General features: G+C 37.4%; 1 protein-coding gene across 5 annotated transcripts in view; it reads right to left on the bottom strand.

Annotated features, from left to right (window-relative positions):
- The window catches only part of IRAG1 (inositol 1,4,5-triphosphate receptor associated 1), a 61,219-nt gene that overhangs the window by 27,830 nt on the left and 10,664 nt on the right, over window positions 1-22,725 (bottom strand). For 4 of the 5 annotated variants that reach the window (XM_063158468.1, XM_063158466.1, XM_063158470.1 and 1 more), the window contains exons 2-4: window positions 7,126-7,189; window positions 4,066-4,143; window positions 2,843-3,031 (exon numbers count right to left, since the gene is read on the bottom strand). In XM_063158468.1, the coding sequence (XP_063014538.1) occupies window positions 2,843-2,911 (69 nt within the window). In that variant the 5' untranslated portion in view covers window positions 2,912-3,031; window positions 4,066-4,143; window positions 7,126-7,189. Of the gene's footprint in view, window positions 1-2,842; window positions 3,032-4,065; window positions 4,144-5,146; window positions 5,211-7,125; window positions 7,190-22,725 lie in introns of those variants that run through there. The other variant, XM_063158467.1, reaches the window with a different exon arrangement.

Here is a 22,725-nt window from a genome sequence, read left to right as displayed (position 1 = left end):
TCCACACAAGTGAAACTTCATAGCCCCGTTTGTCCAAACTTGCCTTGTCCAGGAGAGGGGCAGGAACAGCCAGAGCAGGAAGCTCTTTGCATGGCCAGCTGGCTCCAATCACAAGGAACTGTTACAGATTCTCAGTGCTCAGGCTGCCCTACACAGGCCTTGGAAGAGAAGCTTTAACAGGAAGCTTAAGCTGCCTCACAACAGTGCAGTGTTGTACAACTCTACAGAGATGTCACAGAAGATTTCCATCACTTTCTTATTTGTGTGCCTTTAACTCTGCTCCCTTGGGAGCTTCCAGACCCGTCTGCTCCTCAACTATTCCCAACAGTTGCCTCATCTCCTACTACCAGTGGTTCTCTGCTACCCAACTCTTTACTTCCTTTTTGTCCAAAGCCCTCCCCCGCAAAAAAAAAAAAATAAAAATTAGGGTAAAACTGACTCCACCTCTGTGGCTCAGGAGGGAACTGCTCCACAAGGATGACCAGGAGCCACCCAGACTTGCAGGGAGGCATGTGGAAGGCTGAGAGGGTGGCACAGGCAGTTTGGTCCATAACAGAACAGCCACGAGGATCAGGGATGGAAGTAGAACCTCCAGACATTCTGGCTGTTAAGTTCTACCAGGCCCTCACTAAGCATACAGAGAATGTGCTTTTGAAATGTTTATAATCCAGACAAATTCAGGTGATTTTTACATGAACGGGATGGTGAGAGGAGAAGGAATACAAAGATACTCTGCTGAAAGACCCACCACGCCAGGTGACAGAGCTTTACTGCATAACACCTGAATTCTTTAAAGCACTGCGGAAAAAAACCCAAAACAACAGAAAACTAGGAAACAGAAAACCCTCTGCAACCTGGCCATATTCTTAGATATTAATTAAAAGTCTAGACTGAACTTCAGAAAAACACAGGCTGCATTAAGAAATACTGAAATGAAAACATTTGTTTTCTCAAAATAAATTTGAGACATAGAACCCAGGCCTTCCCATCATGTAAAAGCATGATCATACTTGAAGCATGCAGAAAGCACATGTGATGTAACATTTGACATTAAACATTAAAATGAACATGTGATGTTCATTTTCTTTTTGTCAGAACTGTTTTGCAATCTGTGCATTTGGGCATGCAGGGAAAAGGTGGGGAAGATTCTCCTGAAAGAGAATGAGGAAGGTGATAGACACCAGGCAGCACTCTAGATGAGAAGAAATTTCAAACATTTTTTTGAAGATAGTTTTAAATGGCAGAAAACAAATTCACTAGCTTTCAGCTCCTTCTGATGCCCTCTCCTTGCTTGCAAGTCCTTATCTCACAATAAGCTGTTTTACTTAGAGTGACTTACAGTCAGGCTGTAGAACTTGACCTGCAGCAAGGGCCAAGAGTGACAACAGCTATGAACAAGACCAAATTTTCACAGCATTGGCTAGTAGCAAACCTTAAGTAGGCTTATGAGCAGTGTTTTGGTTAAAATCATTCCACCACAATTTTGCACCTAAAAATAATCACTATCTAAAATGAAGCATTTTGCACAGTGACTTGATTCATGAACGATCACATTACCACAGTCCATTTAAGACCTACATCTAAAAGGCCTGAAAAATGTATTAAAATTTTAATGCTTTTATATTAGGAGGTTGGAAATTTTCATTTCTCCCACTTGACAAACACATTCAGGATTAGAATCACTGATGTTTGCTAGATTTTCATATTTTTCATCTCTAAATAGGTTTTATACAGCAAGTCTTTTGTACTAAAATACATTTCACATAGGTGAGTTTAAAAAGCCCCAATAAAATCTTCTTCAGCTAATAGATGTTATCAGATGGTAGTCTTGATGAATTTGTATCCAGCTGGGGTGTTTATCTTAAGGCAGGAAATTACCACTCAGCACATGTGCAGCTTAGATGGAAGGCAGGACAAATCACTGCAGAGCTCACTGCTGCCAGTATTTTCCAACCATGTTAAAGTAGAGGATGTTTTCACCTAAAGTCTGGAATGTAGTGTCCCCAAAGCTAATGGCAGTGTCTCATCTTTAACTGAGGATGTGCCAGACAATAAATCCTCTCTTTCTTTACACCAGTTTGCATTAAAACTTATGATTTGGATAGCCTGTGATTTCCTAATCACAGTAAGGTTCTTTACTTCAGCTAACAACAGACAAAAAAATTCAACCTCAGTTTATTAAAGCATGAAGCTACTTTTTATCTGTGGTATAGATTACTGCAAATAGGGAAGACCCATCTGTTACTGATTTTTCATATTTATCTGGAATGAAAACACATGGAGATGCCACACAAATTTGAAGCAAACTGATGAAATGCCTGAGGAACACCCACCTGCCTCTCACTATTTCCAGTGTCTGATCATCCACCGCTGTGGCAAATAAAGCACTGAGAAACACTGCAAACCAAAAAAACCCATCTCCATCTTTCACACACATGAGTTGCATAACATCCTCTATATCTGTAAAAGCAACACTAGTTGTTGAAGTGCAAGCCTAAGTTCTGTTCTCAAAGTTTAAAGTTTGCTTTAATAACATCACAAAGGTCATTTTTGGACAGCTTTGATATATATCTGTCTGTTCTGAACCATTTATAAGCCTCCAGTTCAAAATGATAAACTACTTGAGCAATTTAAGTTCTCATCCCTTAGGCTATAAAATATTTGAGGAACTCAAAGGATTTCTGCTGAAGGATCATTCATAACTTCATCAATTAAGCAAAACACCCTAATACAGAGCAACAAATAGATTTGATTTCATAAACCCCTAAATATACACAGACATGTTTCAGCCTCAGGTTTCCAGCAAGTGTCAGAAAACACCTTTGCAAGTAAGAGAGCTTACTTTGGCTGGAGGAGAGCTGTTGTGCTGGGCCTCTTTTGCTTGTCCCTTGTCTTCAGGTAAGGTTGGCATGGTGGGCAGCGTGAAGCACGTGGAGCTGCAAGGTTGACTAAGAGGACCATGCACTGCTGGCAGTATCTGTTTCAAGTTAGCCTGAAGGCATAAGCTCTGCGAGGCCTCGTGATCTGCAGGCTGGGTTAGATGCCAAAAATACAAATCAAATCCATTTAAAACTCTATGCTCCAAAACTGAGATCACTTTACAATAACAAACAGTATTAAGGTTTAAATTAAAAATGCTATCTTGTGTCTTAGTAACTAAAGCTTTCAAGGTCAAGTATAACTTAGCAAATGCATTCAAAACAGACAACCTTCTGTTCTTGTTGCTATTTCCATCTCTTTCCTCCATTTTACAATTTTCATTTTGTCACTATGATGCGACCAAACTGCCTTCTCTAAATATCCTCTAAGAAGTAAACAGCATCCTGTTACCATATCCTGGATATCACAGAACATCAGAATGGTTCAGGTTGGAAGGGACCACAGGGTCATCTGGTCCAACCTCCCTGCTCAAGCTGAGTCACCCCAGAGCTCATGGAACAGAATTGCATCCAGAAAGTTCTTGAATATCTCCACTGAGAGAGACTCCACAGCCTCTCTGGACAATCTGTTCCAGTGCAATCTGCTCAGAAGTTCTTCCTCATGTTCACGTGGAACTTCCTGTGCATCCATTTCTGCCCTTGCCTCTTCTCCTATTGCTCAGCACCACCAAGCAGAGTCTGGATCCATCCTCTGACACTTCCATACAGATACTGACAGACATTGCTAGGGTCCCCTCTCAGTCATCTCTTTCATAATATGCCTTTAGTAACTAATAGCCTTAATGCTACAGAGCATGAACTCTGATCTCAGAGGATCAAAACTGGAACTCTAGAGGGGGTGGCACTTCTCCTTTGAGCAAGGTGAATTGTGAAAAGACTTGGTGTACCTCTGCACAAGACAACAAGGTGCAAGACACTTCCAAAGCAAAACAGCAGAAATGCCCAAAGAAGGAAAAAAAAAAATCACTGCCTATTAGGTGAGAAAATTCTCATTATTAGTATCAAGGGGAGGCAATGCATTCACAAGGGTAACATCAGCATGAAAGCCTGCACCAAAGTCTGAGGATCAGCAGTGCAAAGCACAAATCAGTCCTTGGATTGGCAGTGGATGGGTTGCAATACTTACTGTGACACCTGCCCAGGAGTCAGGGAGCTGTCCTCAGCAGTGTCCTCATGAATGCCTCACTGCGCTCCCCGGCGGTGCCTGCAGGACACACACACACAGCTGAGGCCACCTGGTGCCCACACTGTGTCTCCACCAGGAGCTGCTGCCTACTGCATTGGAAAGGAACCTGCTACAGTTTTCCTTTCCATTTCAGGGGTGGGCAAAGAAATGTATTCAGGAACATGCTGGTTTATTGAGGTTGCCAATTTCATTTGTCAAAATACATCTGTTGCTATAAAATTAAAGCAAAAAGAGGCAAAACCATTCACAAGAAACACTGAAGCAGTCTCAGTAGTGACAAGTGCCTCACCTCAGCTCTCACAGAAGAAAATCTGTGTTGTAAAACCTACAGAATGTGTGAAAACTTTGGACTACAGAAGCAGCTAAGACCCATGCTTTTATTATGTTCATTTCACATTATGTTGGAAACTTAATTTTCTCTTTCACTAGAAGAGGAATACAAGGCCATCTCACATGATAATGCAGAATGAATAGATTGTAAAAATGATCCTACACAAGTATTGGTGTGTTCAGAAAAAAGTAATTATATCATTGCAGTTCCTCAATAACAGCTCTGAAAAAGATGCAGCACATGTGACATTGTTATGAAGACCAAGATACAGACTCTAACTCTTTTTGAACAGTGGGCATAAAGATTTTTCAGAGCACTGCATGCTGTAGGGAGAGCATGTTTCAAACTTTTCTAGACATGTACCTGTTACAGGTGATTTTCTAACTCTACAAAAGTGGTAGTTCGTGTTTGTATCATGATTTTATCCCCCTCTGACTTCAAATAAGAGCAAACTTTCTAGGAATAATTTTTTTAAATGGCTATTAAGGCAAAACAATAAAGTCCCTAACAGGATGGAAAAGACCTATTTATGATTATGTATATTTTAATAAATCCACAGGTTAGACAGATGCTGAACAGCTGTATGTTTCAACAATTAAGTTTTTTTGTATCAAACCCAGTCACCAACTATTAGCAACACATGAAACTGAGATGGAAACAAGGTAACTAAAAAAAGGGACACAGACTTACTTTTAATCTCTGTTACAAAATTCTGCCATCCTACACAATTTCAGAGTTTGCAAGAACTCAACTTCAAATTAAAAAAAAAAAAAAGGAGAGAAAGAAAAAATATAAATCTGGCTATTTATCTAATCCCTCTTAGTGTTTCCCTTATGAATTTATTATGGTTCTGATACATTCAACCCAATGCTGGGCCTGAAAAATCAGGAATGTTTCAAGTCATGGCCAAAGCATGCTTGCAGTCCTACATGGAATTGTAGAAGCTATTGCACCAAAGTGGTTTATTCCCAGTCTAAACTGAGTTCTTAGTACATACTAAACTTAAAGTAATGCAACTTATCTTGAAACAAGAAAGAGCTATTAAGCACATCAAGTTTCAGTTCATTTTTCAGATTTAAAAAGCAAAAAAACTTTTAAAGAAATAGAAATAAATCTTCGGGCTTGTCTAAGAATAGAAAGGGACAAATCCCAAGCTGTGTTGTCCTAGAGATGCAGCACAGAAAGTACAGCCAAGGGAAAACAGAGGGTAGAAAGATGAATTTATGCCCCCTTAACAACCCCAGATTTGGAGTGGACTGAGTTCAGGCTGTCTCCAACACAATTAGAACCCTATTCTGATTTTCTTACAGAGATATCTTGCAAATAGGAATAAGCTTCAAATCTCTGTGCTGATCAGTAGGAAAATTTCTTCTGACTTTCCATTTTTTCCTAGTACCACTCCAGAAAACCCCAGTGCTGAGGACTGTATTGGAGCAGTGAAAGCTTACACATAATTATTCATATTCTTAAGGCTTCTTGAATCAAACACCATCTTTGCACATCTCAACTGCATTTCTGCAGTTCACTACACTGCCAAAGTGAGGGGTACTGCATTTTGGTATTTCAGTATAAGGATGTGGGTCAATTAATAAACTATATGATTTAGAATTCCAAAATAATTAACTTTCAAACTAAAAGCTTAATTTTAATCTGTGCAGTGTTCTTAAAGTCAGTAGCCCATATTTTTAAAAGACCATGATGCTTACCCAGCAAAAACATCATATATTGTAAATGCAAGTGGATATACCATGGTCTGCAAGGAGTTCTGCCATTTTCTAATCAGTTACTGCCTCCTGCACTGGTAGGAAAGGCAAAGGTTTAGAAAAGATGGAAACCTAAATATTAGTGAATAAATGTTCTTCCATCACTGCTGAAGTGACCTTATGCCCCCTTTAGCTGGGCAATGAAAACAGCCCCAGTAAGTGTCAAATGGAGTCAAAATGCACAAAAATAAGAGGTTTTGTGAGAACACTCTCCAAGAATTAGAGGAGCTTATCTGCATCTCAAAAATGTAGATAGCAGATAAAGAAACATCCTTGGAAATTTTATGTCACCAGAAGGTACATTTATTCTTTTTCAGCAGAGCATTAGGGCAGAGTGCAGCCTTGGAGCTTACAGAAATTCACACTTGTATTTACAAAGCCAGCTGACAGCCTTACTGAACCCTGAGCTAGAATGTGTGGAGTTTGACTAGCCTGCTTCTAAACCTGGCTCACCTGCCAGCTGAACAGCCTTTGGAATCATGCTGCCATGAGCTTTGCCAGCTTTGCCTCCTTTCCACAAGAACAGACATGTTTCAGTCAAAGAAGGAAATGATGTTAACAACATTTGCAATTCAGTGAGGGACCAACTGAAACACCTGTAATTATTGGCCCTGAAGACTCTGAAAAGAGAACTTAAAAATACACCTGCACTTTGAAAACAGTTAAGGTGCATGAACACATACTAGCATCCTAGGCACGGGGATAATTTCAAGATCCTCTTATTTCTTTTTTTTTCTTCTTTGATCAAGCTCTCGCTGGCCTGCCTCTATCTTATCAAAGGATTTAATTAGATTATTCTAGTGTTTTATCAAAGTAAATGATCTCCCCCAAAACTCAACTCTTTCAGAAATGACAAAAGCTTCAAAATTATCTTTTAAAATTAAATACTTGTAGAGATTAACTCACATGTCACAGGCAGAGTGGACGTGGGTGAAGATCTACAGTTTCAGTATGCACGAGCCTTGTGCACCTACAAAATGAGTGAAAAAAACACACAAACAAATTACCTATCCACTTCACAAAATTCTGCTCATTCCCACACTAAGAGGAGACAATCTAAAGAAAAAAAGTAAGAAAAAGAAATAAGAGAGAGGATGGAGTGCTTCTAACATTTTGGTGTGTTATTATAAACTTACTGCTTAAAATAGTTAGGAAAAAAATTATACCCTGAGCTCAAATTTGTAGTCAGATACAGATCAGTGAATGCAGAGAACTTTCTTTTACCACTGTGTAGGCTTAGAATACAATCTCCAGGAAATGGAGATCTGGGAGCTCTATTCCATAAAAGGGAAAAGTATTTAGAGGCCCTTGGCTTTCAGTGTGTTCTCTCTGCAACTTATTTTACCATAGCAGAGAAAGTTAAGTATAATCAGTTAACTGCCCCTGGCTGAGTCATGGCTGAGTCCATGTCAGCAAGGGCTCAGAGAAAGGTGCTTTACTCCATCCCCACTGATAGCTGGGCACCTGACCCCAAATGCTCTGCCACATCCTAATGAGGGGACACAAAAAAAGAGCAGAAAAAAACACTTAAGAAAGAATTTTATTAATATTTCTTGACCTCATGCTGCCTGTGGTCAAGTCTCATTTGTCAAAACAGGAGCTACTTGCTCATAGTGCAGCAGCTGAACTGCACAATTCTGAGTGGCTTTTTGCAACTTTTTTCCTGTACAGTGGTTGTAAAACACTACCAAATTAAAAAGGTAACTTTTAGCACTCCTTTTGGCATAGCTGTAAAAACACATGGAATTCACATCACATTTTGCAGCTTTGACGTACTTAAGACCCAGTAAACTTCCTTCAAACAAAGTCTGAGCAAAACAGGGTGTTCTTATGCTTGTACCAAAAAAGTGTTTTCAAACACAAAGCATGATTATAGCTTAAGATATACAGTTTGTTGGCATACATTAACTATCCCCTAAAATTTAAAAAACCCAAAACCACAACACAACAAAAGAAACAACCCTCCTAAAAACAGATGCAGAATATCTAAATAGAAACACTTTGAAATTTTGCATTAGGACTCCAAGATCTTTGTATAATAGGAACATTCACTGGGAAAAGGAAAAAGAATGCCACAACTGAAGCTGACTCATGTACATTCTTGCCCTTTGTGACAAAAGGTCCTACATGGAAACTGGGAGACATTTTCTTTATTGTCTGCAACACAGGGAAAAAATTGACTAGTAGTTTCCTACTGCATCTCAGTTTTATGACAAAAGAGTGATTTTTCATGTTAAATACTCCAGTTTGCAAAATATCAAGATCCTGCTTCAGCCAATTTACCAAACCACAGAGACATAGCCCCAGGACAAAAATAAGGCACCTCTGTGATAACTTCAGTGAGTTCCAGCCACACTAAATCCATGCAACTGCTCGAGGGAAAACCTGGAAGACAAAGTGGTGTTTCTGCTTTTAGGATACAGAACAATTCTATTGAGGCATGCAGTGTGTCTGCAACCACTGTGTGAATTCAAAGGATCTGTTCTCATTCTGAGACTAATTCCTGAGTATTGAGATTCCTGAGTGACTTCAATAAAACTTCTTGACAATCAGAACACTTTCAGGTTGCAGCCTCAGAGACAAGGGTTGAATGTGAATAATTCTGTCACAAAAATATTTTAAAGGAAGAAACTAGCAAAAGCTGAAAGAAAATACAATTCTTTAAAAAACTCTCCTCAAACTCAGTGGTTACAAATGTCCTTGGAACTACAAGCTACACATGTAGGACTTGATTTACAGAACAGCATGACAGGAAAGAATCTCCTTTTCTGCTTCCTGTTTTCCTCATAGCTCAGGAACACATAAAACTGGATGGCTTTCAATAATCTGCTTGAATGAGAGAAAGGAAAAGTTAGGTCAGGCAGAAAGTAAAATGTTTTGATGCATGTCCAGCCTGACATGCATCCTGGGAGAATATCTCAAATAATGGGTAGTTATGACACTGTTAAGACTGAAAACCAAAAGGTTTGGGGGTGAAAGGTGATGCTGTTCCATTATCAACAAGACCAACCCCTACAACAAGGCTTTTGGTTTGATTATGTATCAAAAATTTACATCAGCGTTTAAGGAAATCTGAAAACTAATTCCAAAGAGTTTAGTGGAAAATTTATTCTGGGAGTTCTGCACTTAACTCCTAGAGGATCCATTCTGGTCCCAGCTTTAGCTTTTCCTTGATACATTAAGAGAAAAAGCAATTGGACCTATTTCACTCACAAACATTTTAACATAGCTAAATGGAAATTTAAGTCTTACTAAAAGATCATAACTGTGTTCAAAAATAGCACTTTGCTTTCTGTAAAACGTCAACTTCATTTGTTTTAACAATGTTTTTACAGTTTCTGTTTTGTTAGCAGTCAGTGTTTAGATTTATTTCTCTTGCAGCAAAGCATCTTTGGAGTGGCTTACAATGACTTTTTTTGCCTTGCAAGAATTCGAGGCTGAATTTTATGCTGCAGACAATCAGCAAACAGATGAAGAATGTACATATTTTAGAAACACTGAGGAGCAGTATTTCAGTATTTCACTAGCTTTTTAGACTAGTGAACCCAGATTTTTTAAAAATATAATTCTTTTAAGGAAAGCCTATTTTAGATAGGCTGAAAAATTCCCAATTCCACTTTTTTTTAGAGGCAAGTAGGAGTCAATGTTGCATGAATCAAACTTTTATAAATTACTCTGGTTTGGATGCAATTTTTTTATTTTCAAGGGTTTTTTATCTAGCACTAATGAAAATATAAGGAAATGAGGTTATAAGCAGCACAACCTCCCTATGAAAACAAATGGTTTTAAGAATTGCATACAAGTTCAGAAAAAAATATGTTCTGCTTCACTTGCAGTTTTTATTAATTCTGGGGCTTTTCTTTGAACAAATATTTTTGAGACAGAACTCCAAAATGGCAATTTTATCTGGTTAAGTCTGTACCTAAGATACTGGACTCAGCTCTCTTATGAGAAGGACATCTTACTGCCCTATTTTTTTTCCTCATCATGGGCTTTCAGCTGGAAAAGCGAGAAGACAACAAAAAGCACTGCTCAGGCAGGTGGCCTCTAGGAAACCCGTTGGGATGAACTTTGAGGTACTTTAAAATAAAATTTTATATATATATATGTATATATATGTATATATATAGTGAAAAAGCTGGTACATGTGATATTAAGGAAGAATGAATCCCTGATTTATTCAGTATTATGTATAAGTTAAAGAATTCAGCCAACAGTAGCAAATCTGATGATCAGAACACTGTCAGATCTCAATGCATAGTTGCTATATTTCTTAACTTGAAGATTATTTTTTATAGATTTTAAAGAAATGCAGCTTAAAGGAAGAATGTGAATATAGAGTGGGAGGATATTTGGCATGGAGAACAAGGATTTCTAAGCATAAGGAACAGAATATAAGGAAGTGTGAAGGTCAGAGTGGGAGAGCAGTACACTTGGTGTCATTCAGGAGGACAGTTCAAAACAAACCCAGAGCTAGGAAGTACCTGGACAAAAGTTTATTACAACATAAAGGCAGTGAACTCAAAACAGGATAAATTTAAAAAAAGTTGAAATGATATGTGAGTAAAAAACATTGCTCTCTTCCTCCTCCTAGACAACTTCCTATTTAAAAGCAGAATTGTTTAGGAGGCAGTGTCAGTCTCATTGTGTGGTGCTGAAGGACCCCTCTGATGCAGGACCTGTGCACTGATCAATCTCCCAACAGAAATTGCACCATTCAGAATACCAGGAGATGATAATACCACCCAACATGCTTTTGCCTAAATGAGCATCGTGTACTCAGTCACACAGAGTCACTTGGGTTTCTTTCTTCTACTCCTTCTCACAGATTTGGAGAAACTTAGATATGTTTCATAGACTGCATGTATTATACATCACATGCTAGTTACACATTTATTTTCGTCTATGGTGTAGGCAGAGTTGGGAGATTGAGTTGATATTTTCTCAAATTGCCACTTGTCTATATTCTTAGTCAATGTAAAAAGAGAACAAATAAGTTTGTGTGGAGGGGAGACAGATAAGATTAGGGGGAAACAAAATAATCAGTGTTCCTTGGTGTCAATTCATACTTTTTAAAGAAAAACCTTAAGGTTTCTATATGAAGCAAAATGTTTGAAAGCAATTTCTACATAGAAACATTCTATAAATTATTCTGCTTTGCAGGGCAGCAGGATATCAACTTTGCATAATTTGGAAAAAACTACTACCAATGGTCTGACTTAGAAACATAAATAAGTTGAAGGCAATTAGGGCAGAACACTATTGCTTAGTGACCCAGGAATCTCGTCGCTAGTCAAGCAAAAAATTTTCCAAATGAAGAAATCAAACTAAATTCTTTCTTTCCTAATCACAAAGGGTAATCCCAGAGGGCAAAGTTGGTTGAACAAACCAGCAATAAATAGCTTTCTTTGGGATCTCAAATGCAATTGTGGGCTTTCAATCAGGGAGATTATACTTGGCTTTCTATCTTGCATAGATAAAGGACAAAGCAGCAAAACAAGCATTTTATTCCCATTTTATCCTTGCTGGACACCATCAGATTGACATTTGCTTACTTTAGTGATACATGGACATCTATTTTTGCATTGAAAAAATGAACACATGCCAAAAGAGCACGAAGGTGTTTCACTTCCTTTTTATGAAAAAAGTATTATGGCCCTTAGTCCACTGAATGTTTTTTCAAGTACTGCTGTATACCAGGACAGGAATATCTTCACTATCAACTTATTCAAGTAAACAGCCATTGTGTGGGTTTTGACTGCTTACTTTTTTCTACAGACCTGCTAGTTCACTCCTCCAGGCTGCAATGTCCCAGTTTGGATCTGGGGATGCTGTATGTTAGGTCACAAGAATTGCTGCTTTTGCTAGGAACAGTCCAATTTTATTCCTAGAGTACACATGAAACCTGCAGGCCTAGCTGTCTGTGAAAAAACAAAGCTCACCATGTCACCTCTTCCTTCCTGCCAGCCCACAATACAGAAGCATGAAAAAGCAGTAATATTTTGTAATGCCACCTTTTAAGCTTTTTTCCTAGAAATAGATAATTTTGAGGGCAGCAGCAACACTAACTTCTTATCCATATCTAGCTCTAAAAACAGGTATAACAGCAACAGCAACAAAAACAACAACAAGAAAAATCATACGAAGGATGACTGCTCAATTTTAGTATTCCCCAAAGAGGTAGGGTGAGGGAAGAAGTCCTCAGTGTCTCATCCAGGGGTGATGTCAAGGCAAAATTGGAGCCAAAAGCTCTTTTTTTCTCAAAAGATCTATTAATGCAATACAATATTCTGCAAACACACTTTTTTGCCTGTATTGCTGAATCATTTACAGATTTCTGAGGGCTGTGTTATTCCTTGCTACTGACTGTGCTTCTGGGACCTCATAAATACTCTGACTAGAACCCAAGATGTAGTCACACGGTGTTATTTTCACACTATGAATTTCTTACAGTAAGCATTCCTAAACTGATGCATTTCTTAATTTAAATTTAATTTTTAGAAGGTGTGATAGGAAGAGGCAGCATATTCACAGCACAATTCAACTTATGTACTATGTAAAGGCAGGCTTTCAGTAGCTTGGATGAAGCCTGATCTTGGTTGGTTTGTTTGGTTTAGTTTTTTTTTAACTGGTACTTAAAAGCTAAGGCCCACAATATTCAGAGACAGAAAGATCACCTTGTTACTGATGCATTTAGCAAAGATATTCTATGTGCATTTTACTGGCCAAGTTAGCAATGAATTGGATTGGATGACCCTCCAGTGAGGCACATGCTGAATCGGCAAGAAATTCCTCAGAGTCCCTCTTTTGCTAATTGGGCTAATTGAGGCAGTTATTAATTTCAAGGTGAAACCAACAAAGCATATTTGATTTAATAATTTGAGAGCTGTGAAGGTGTTGCAATAGACAGGATGATAGTAACTAAGACAGAGGTGAAATAAATCCTCCAACATTCACACATCATATAGAAACAAGCTGTTAGCACAAAGACTGTTCCATCAGGCATGCTCATGACATGGCTGTTCTTATATCTCCCACAGTAATATGTTAATTTGCATTCTTTAAAAGGTTATTTTATAATACAGGCCAAGCACTGAGTTAAACTTCAGTCAAAAATAATATCTGGTGAACTTTGTGAGATGAACCCTTTTGCAAGCAGCCTTTACATAGTAGATAAATTGAATTGTGTTGTAAATATCACAACTTCTAAAAATTAAATTTAAATTAAAAAGTACATCAGTTTAGGAAAATTTGCTCTAAGAACTTCATAGTGTGAAAACACAGTGTCCAAACTCCCAGTGCAAACAAAGCCTTGAAATGAAAGGACTGAGGACAGCTGAGTTCTGACTAAAATTTTTAGCAGAGCAGTGCATCATATCACCATTACAACTGAGTGACTACACAGATGCTTTGTCTGATTACTGAAAAGTAATGCTCTGCCTCCTGTCCCTGGTTTGAAAATACCAGCATCCCAAGGGGTTCTTAATCTCAGGTAGCACTTGCAAGCCTCTCTCAGGTAATCTCTGGTTGCATCTCTGACTTGAGAAGTGTCGCAGTTCTCGCCTGCTTTTAGATCCCCAAATCAGCTACTTGGCCTGAACTATATGTGGCCAGAAGGAGACTTCCCAGTGATTGCAATCAAGAATCCTTGGCCAAAATCATAGGGTAAATAATTTGCCCTTTTTAATCCTTATTTGAAATCCAGATGCAGTAGCTTCAGGAAAATTTAACCTGAGCTCTTTATTTTAATGTGGGGGAAAGGGAGAAAGCACACTGCTTCATCTCTTCAGAAAGAACAGATTTGCTGACTTGCAGAAAGGATGGTCTGAATATGAAAGCAAGCAGTTGTTTATGAGAAAAGAGAAGCAAGTCCCCATTTCCTGTGTTCTCAAAGTTCTGCATGCCATCAGAATCCAAAATAAGGGACAAGAGATTATTGCCAGTACCAAAAAAACCCAAACAAACCACCCCAAACCAGCTCCAGAGCTGCCTTTCCACTACATCTGACAAAGCCTCTACCCACAGAATCTCAAGACTGGGAGCACATGGTAATGCTAAAAAGCAAAAAATTGCTAAAAGCAACTCAACCTTTCATTTTTCAGGTGTCTTTAAAAGTAAGGAAGTGAATGTTCTCTTACACCTTCCACTTCAAAAGCACCTCAACCATTCTATTTGTCTTCCAGGTGTTAACACCAAGGACCTAAAGGAGAATTTAACAATCTCCTTGCAGTGTTCTCACTTTAAGGACACAGTGGTGTATTCTGCATATGGACCAGGCTGAAGTAAGCATCTCCAAAGCTAACCTTTGATGATTTAGGTGAATGAAGCACAGAATTCCTCTTACTTTTAAACTCTTCTCAGAAGGAAGAAAATTAGGCCTATTTTGGCTGCTTGTTAAAATTCTAGATTCAGGATCTTTACAATTTGCACTCTAATTGGAAAATTATCCTTATTGGCTTGGATCTCCTAGAAAACATGGTAAGGAAAAAAACTTCTCATTTTCTTTCAGAAGGCTACCAGATACCACACTCTGAGAATACATAGTTTATTAAGATTATTTCTGCCATTTTCAATTACTGTTTTTCATAACCTAGGACTTGGAAAGTTAATAATAAAAATCAAAACTATCAGAAAAAGAAAGGAATTTTTATGCATTGACTGGCACATACCTTACCAAAACCCCACATTTTTCTGAGTAATAAGACAGTTCAGAAAAAAGCTTTGAAGAAAACAACAGCTCTGCTCTTCTGGAAGAGCACATGCCAAGTGGAGCAAAATGTTCCTCCTTTTCCTTCAGTGAAAATCTTTCCCTGATAAAATTATTTAGAAAACACCATTCCATTCCTGATTATATCCAGGAGCTGATCCAAAAAAATAATGTACCAGCTTTATGCACAATCTCATCTCATCAACATCTAAAAAAACCCCACTCTCATTTGGGATGGTTTAATCAGTGTTGTGCACAGAGAGGCCCTAGGAAAGAGATGAGCTTAAACCAGAGAACTATTTCTACAGGGAAAGAATTCTATGTTTTGGGAGCTGCATTTCATATACTAGTTTGGACATTTTTACCTCAAAACCTAAAACGAAAATAGGGGATGTGAGAAGGGCATAAAAAGGAACAGAGTTATTCATATTCTATGAGGCTTTAAAAAAACTCCAGGACATGCCATGGGTCAAGATTTGCCACAAAAATATCAGACCTACTGCAATTGTCTGGTTTTTCCAGGGCACTCCATATCTGCAGTAAGAGCAGTGAGTAAGGCATGGAATTGCATTTCAGTTCCTCAGTTTACAAGCAGCAAATGACTGAGTTTGTACACCATCTCCTGTTCCATTGTAGCTGCTTAAAGCCTGGGAGAATAGCAAGGAGACAAAGTGAGAAAGGAGCAGCAATCACATCTCGATACTGAGCTAAACTGACCCAAATTCATGTTTCTTAGTCCTGTTTTAGTTTTATTGCACTGTATAAACTATGCTACAACTCAGTATTGCTCTTATCGCTCTACTAAAAAATTGTCATGTGTATCTAGTTATGTTAATTTTACAACTTTATATATGATGAGTCAAAATGGCCTTCAGTATATGCCTACTTATAAACAACGAGTATAAAATTAGCCACAAACATTAAGATTTATTACCTTACCTTTCTTTTCTTTCTTTATATCAAATAAAGTAAACAAGGTTGGATTAAAGTAATGGAACCCATTATTTAAAATTTAAAACACTTGCAGAGAATTAGGGAACAAAAAAGATTGAGTGATTCTAATATATTATGGAATAAAAAATACAAAACCAGGTAAATTTAGAAAATCTCTTAAAAGAAGATATAGGAACTCACTGCAATTTTAACAATATCATAAATCTACATAGATAAGAGTAATGTAAACAAAAGAAATGCTGAAATTGGAGTGCCTCCAAAGTTTTACTGTTAATCAAAGTTTTAGAGGTTTAGAGTGCCTCTGGACAACATTTTGACAAATGCCAAGAAAAAAAATGCTGTGCAATATCTACCTGAGGTAATGGAAGGCAAATAAAAAGACTTAGAGACCAAGATAAAGGCACACAATGAAGGACGCTCATTCTTTCCAAACATCTCTTTCAATATTTTGATGTTGACCTTGAACTGCTTTGTTATTCTGCCCAAACAAAACAAACTTCTGATTTGAGAACTGATTGCTTTATAACTTTATTATCACTTAAGACTTTCATCCTAGTTCCTAACTTTTAGATAATAACTGTCCTAGATAAGAAATTTATGTAATAGTTTATTACTAAATAGATCCAGATACAAGAATGATAAATTAACACAGGACTGTCCAGCAGTCTAAACTTTGTTATTTAATTAAATTCTTTTACAGAAATCAACAAGCATTTTAATACAGGCAACATGTATTTTTCAAGGAGAGGTTAGGACAAAACTTTCTATCAAGCACCTAAAGGTAACTGCTCCCACAGGACAAAAGAGAAATACCTCCTGTAAATGAAGGAAGAAAAAGGACAGAAGCAGTTCTGTGTGCTGCAGACATTATACTTCCATGGGTGCCGAGGTGTTCAACATAGTCCTGAAGAATCTGGAAAAGTAGTCTGTACAGTTGATTACAGATGAGATGGGAAAAGCAGAGCTAAAGACAGCCAAGGTAGTTTATGCAATATTGAGCACCTGAATAACAAAATGTCAGGTGAAAAAGGCAAGCAGATGCACATGACAAAAAAACAAATATAAAAAACACTTAGTTAAATAAGAGTCTGTCATTATGTTTTACAAGTAAGGAAAAAGCTCAGAGCAATTTTGAATAGTTCTCTGAAAATAGCATTCAGCAGCAGCCAAAAAGGCAAAAATGTCAAGAATAGGAAAGTGCTGGAAACAGCATAGAATATGAGACCAAATCCTTAAAACAGTTCTAGTCACATCTCAAAAAACACAAAAAAAACAATCAAAACAAGCACACACATCCCCCAAAAGAACAACAACTAACCCCCATCAACATAAAAACAAATGGTTCATAGAAGAAAAACTGGTCAGCAATTGCTAATGGTTTCCATGTAAAAAAGACACTTCTGGATAGAAACAGGTTAGAAAGTGATTGATAGACTGAAGAGGGTGGCCTATTAATTATTTGCCCTGCCCTCAATTCCTCACAGTACATATGGATAAGAATGCCAAAAGCAGTTACTAGGCAACTTTGAGTAGAAAAGAAGTTCCTTCACAACAGTATGTAAATAAATAATTGAATTTATTACCACAGTTGAAAAATAATTGCAGCACAGAAGTCAGTTCAAACAGAGATCAGATGCATGTAGAGGAGATGTACAGCATCATTCTATACAGCCCCTGCACCTGGAAAGGCCTGAGCTGCAGATGTTGAGAACAGTGAGTGGCAAAGAAGGGTTCATCTTCTGGAGTAGCATGAACATGATCCCTATGTGAGATAAGATGAATGGTTTGCAAGATCTGGATGTGCAGCTCTTATGTTCAGTGGTGGAAGCAGCTTCATTTTCTGCAAGAAACTGATTGTGAAAAAGTAAACAAAGGAAAAGTGCTTTTTTGTTCACCATGTGTAATTGGCAATGCTGAAGAAATGGATGGACAGAACAGGCAGAAGAAAGTAATGGGAGAAAAGGACTTTTTCTTACATTTTTCTAGTTAATACAAACAGTACATGCTAAGAGCACAGCCAGGACTAAGACCCAGGATGATACTATGCTGGATTCCTCAGCAGCTTCCGTGAAGAAGTAAACATATCTCAGCCTGAAGAATGTCTGGCATCTCCCTGCTTTGTCACGTTTTAGATTCTTGCAGATGAGCAATCTTCAGATGTTTTTAAGAGGCTATTTGGGTGGCAGGTCACTGAAAGTGTTTTCAGTTTTTTAAGATGTACCATAGAGAAAGAAATGAATTTCACAGGAGAAATGACAGTAAACCAGCACTTCCCAAAATTTGCACTCTTACACACACAGGCACATTTGCTTACACACACACACTAAAGGACATCCCCCATTTTATGACTCTGTGAAGAAAATCCCATTTGTCTTCAGTGCCTTTCAATAGAAGACATAGGTGCAAATCAATACAGAAACTACCAGAAAATCAGAAGCTGAGACTGGTACACAGCTCTCAATTACAAAGCATTATTGCTGTTGTCCATCTTTTTTCTACTTATTATCACTGAATCCCAGAACAGCCCAGGTTGGAAGGGACCTTGAAAGATTAACCTGCCCAATCCATTGTGGGAAAAGGAGCCTGGATGAGATTATTGAGCATCCTCTCTGCCTTTTGAAAACCTCCAGCAATGGGGACACTACCACACCTCTGGGTTGGTTGTACCAGTGAATGATTGTTCTCACTGCAAAAATGGCTTATTTTGAGATGACACCTCTCCCTGTCACATATATTCAGCTGTACAATGCTGCCTACACTCCTGGTCCAAAGCCTCACACGTGTCTGAGTCAGAAAAAACATGAGAATAATCTCAGCTCAAATCAATGGTACAAACTGGGGAGATGTCTTAAGATGCTCTTGCACTTCCCACTGGTTTTCTCTTACAGAATATACAGCAGTAGGAATAAATCCATTTTCTGGGATAGAGGCTTAAAATACCTCTTCTCTTCCTCTAATATTTCTTACTAGTTCAGCCAGTATAAACATCAGGTTTTAATACAAAAATATAGGATTTGTCTACGATACAGTGGTTGGCTTCCCCCCTGAGATATTAAAAACTTGAAAAAGGCCACATGATGTTACTAAAAGTTATTTCACACTCTAAGTATTATTTCCCTTGTGCACCAGAAAACTCAATCCGTAACAAATTCCACAATAAGGTTGCTTTAACAAAGAGATAATATATATCATTCCAAGTTTTCATTCACTATGGCTAGATACTCCATCATAGATGCACAAGATCAAAACAGACTACATTTAATTCTTGTCTAGAAAATTTTGTGAGAAACCTACTTTTTTCCACAAAGCACAATCAAAGCTTCCACTCTCTACTTTGAAGAGACAAACTGTACATTTTGTGTGCCTCTAAACCTGAATCTTTTCCCTGTGCTCTTTTGCTGCAACACAATTATGCCTTCAACTTGGCAGGTCACACCTTGTCCTGCCTTTGTAAGGCTTGCAGGACAGGACTAAGCAGAGAAAGCTCCCTAATATCAAATCCTGGGAGTAGAGGTAAGTAAAGGAACATAAACAGTTCTTCCAACACCCAAATTCTCACCTCAGCATCCCTCTTTCCCCTTGAAGCTCTCAAGCTCAGTTTTGCCTTCAGTATTGTGATTTGCTAAACCTTATGAAACTTTATCTAGTTTGCTTGTGTCTCTTTATCAATTCAGTAAAACTGAACACTACCTTTGCATTACTCCTATTATAGTTATTAGAGTTGATATTAAAAAATGAAAACTTGATAAGCTGAGGAAGCAATTGTCTCACAGACAATGCAGATATCTGCTTTTACTTGTCAGCTGAAATTGCTGTTTCCATTCAAAGATTCATCAGGGGGGATATGGCTGGATACAGTTGCTAAATGCTGATCTAAGATCTCTTTCAAGTGTTCCTACCAAAACCAATAACAGCAAAGTTGATGTTCCTTGTGGGGAAGGATCAAGAGAAGAGCCTAGACCCATTTCATTCTGTTCATCATCTTCACTACTGCATTATTAATATCACTTGCCTTCAACATACTGACAGGCATGAGAATATGTATAAAGGGAACCACCATGAGGACTCACTTTAGCCTAAGGCTATTTGTCTCCTGAATTTTTCTGTTAGCTTGGTTTGGGTTGGTTTGTTGGTTTTTTTTCTTGTTTTTGAATCAACTTAACTTCCTGTCCTAAAATCAGGAATTTAATTTAGGCTCTCTGAATTGCATTCTGCAGGAACATTTTGCTTCTCAGATGACTACAGAGAAGCCCAGCAAGATAAGCTTTGTTAGGTCAAAAATAATCATTTTTGTACAATAGTCTTTCCTGAAGTGACTTACTTCAGATTATCTTCCATAAAATTTTCTTGGGGCAGTAGAAAGAATAGTAAGCTAAAGAGAGAGTTTCTCTCCTTCTCTTAATTCTTAATTATATTGGCTAAGAATTTATATTCTTAAGAACTAAAATCTTAAATCCCTTTATTAATGTTGTATCCAAATTCTAGGCTGTAGTAATTAGGAAATCATCTTCCCAATATTTTTCTTCACAGATCAAAAGAAATAAGACAGAAATAGAAAGCCAGAACTGAGAACTAAAGTTTATAAGGTTTTCTAGAAATATTTAATGTGTTCCACTCATCTTTTTTCACATCTTCCCTTCATTTCTTCTTTATATCCAACAACTGACTAGAAACAGGTAACAATTGCCAAGCTAGCTTAACAAACAAAATGTATAATGTCTATGCCTATGCAAAAAAAATAATTCAAATCTATCTAAATATAAATACCAATGATACGGTTTGATCTCTGCAAATAACAGGATATAAAATTGTGTTAAACAGGTTTCTAAGGCATGTAAATATTTTTTCCAACACAAACTTTTTTGTTGTTGTGTTTCTTAGTTAGACTAATGTTTATTTGAATTTCCATGGCACTTAGAAAATGAATTTGTAGGTTGTCTTTAAGTGCTCCCTCCAAGTGTTGCGCTTTTAAGGTTGTTGAAAACAAAAAAGTATATTTTTACAGAACAAAGAGGATAAAGTTACTAACTGAACATGCCATTTATGTAATTTTGTTAAAGGAGATATTAAATTTAAAGTCAGAGCCAGCTATGATTTTTTTTTCTAAAATTCTCATTATCAAGTTAAATCAGAAACAATTTTTTGAAGAAACAATGGAATTTCAAAGATTAAAAAACAGGGCAACTACAGTACTTACCATAACAATTTGCCAACCTGTGTGAATGGCACCACACTTTTCTATCACACTCAGAAAAAATCCACTTCAATTCTAAATGTGTTAAGTGTACTTTGAAGTGAGGTGAAGCAAAAAGCAAATTTGAATCACAGACTGTTTGAATTACAATCAGTTCCTTCAATGAACAGACTGCAGAGCTTCATTAAATATTCAACTATGGAGTTACCAATTACACTATATCAGTGCTTTTGGCATTAAAAGTTTAATTTTCTTCATTTTTTAAGCAAGGTGGAGTAATGGAATTTTATTTAGTTCACTCATTAGGTTCATACTCCATCTTCATTTTTATTTCTTCAACTACAGCAACCCAAAAGTCAGGCATTTATAAATCACACAAGATTTCTAGTCAGGTTGCTCTGCAAAGACAGGCAGCAGTTACTTGTTCACTTACTCTCACAAAGCTGCCCAGCTGCAGCCCTTACTCAGATGGGTTAATATTCCTGAGGAAGGTCAGAATATTGAAAACATGCTGAATATTCTTTGCAGTGGTACATTATTTAATCTTATTAGCTGACTAGAACATTAAATTTCACCCACTTAAATCATTATTCCATAGCACAAACACAGCAGAAAATAATGGAACTGTGCTTAAGAAAGTCTGGGATACAACAGTTGAGTCCTGACCTCTTCAAGGGATTTGGGTCTTCACTGTATAACAACACATTTTTCACTATGTCCTACAAATATTTTGGGAAAGCTGATTTTTTTTTTTTTTTTTCATTTTAAGAACCTCAGAGCATTCAAAATACTGTGAATGTAATATCTCAGCACTTGCCAACAGAGCAAAGATTTACTACTGTGAAGAAGAAATGATCACTCCAATGAAGTGAAAGTGGTCATTAGTCTTTCTTCTTCACCTGAATTGTTCTCAGATGTTGGCACTGTGGAATAAATACTGCTTCAGGCTATGTCCCAGTGATTAAATTCACTGTAGTAAAACTCTTTGTGTTACCTAAAAGTAGTTGTCTTATTTCTTGCACTGCTGAACTAAATCTCTTTTGTCACATACCCGAAGCCCTTTGCACTTCCAGGCACCAGGAAAGCACACTTATATCCTGAGTTTTATCAACAGGTGGAGCATTCACTTCAGTGGAATAATGCTTGATATATAAATAAAAGTATATCTTTTTGGATATTATTTAGGCAATCCAACAATGATTTTTATATTCTAGGAACATTCTTTAGGGTTTCATATCTTCTCATCTATGACCCCAGCCTTAATTTTTACTGACCGGTTTAATTGAAATTGTTCATAAAGCAGCATTTCATTTTTAAAAACAGCAAGTGGGTAAAGTATATGTTAAACAAGAAAAAAAAAACTGAAATATGTTGAAAGTTGTCAGAATAACAACTGACCTGTGCAACTCTCATGTGTACAGGGCTCCTTACTCACTGCACTGGATGAGACCCGCAATCAAGAAATTAGCCCCACTGTTTCAAACTACAGAAGTAAAATTTAAAATGCAAGCAGAAAGCTTATTACCTATCAGAGGAATTAAAGGTCTGGAATTCTCATGGTCAGCATAATGCCTTGCAGCACAGGTGAAAAAAGGATAATGAATATTCAACAGGCTGATAGCTGGAAAGCTGTAAGCAGGAGCTTCCTGTT

The sequence above is a fragment of the Melospiza melodia genome, chromosome 6 (genome assembly GCF_035770615.1).
Source record: "Melospiza melodia melodia isolate bMelMel2 chromosome 6, bMelMel2.pri, whole genome shotgun sequence".
NCBI lineage: Eukaryota > Metazoa > Chordata > Aves > Passeriformes > Passerellidae > Melospiza > Melospiza melodia.
Note: the sequence above shows the minus strand (reverse complement) of the source record. Positions and strands in the feature narration are given on the sequence as shown.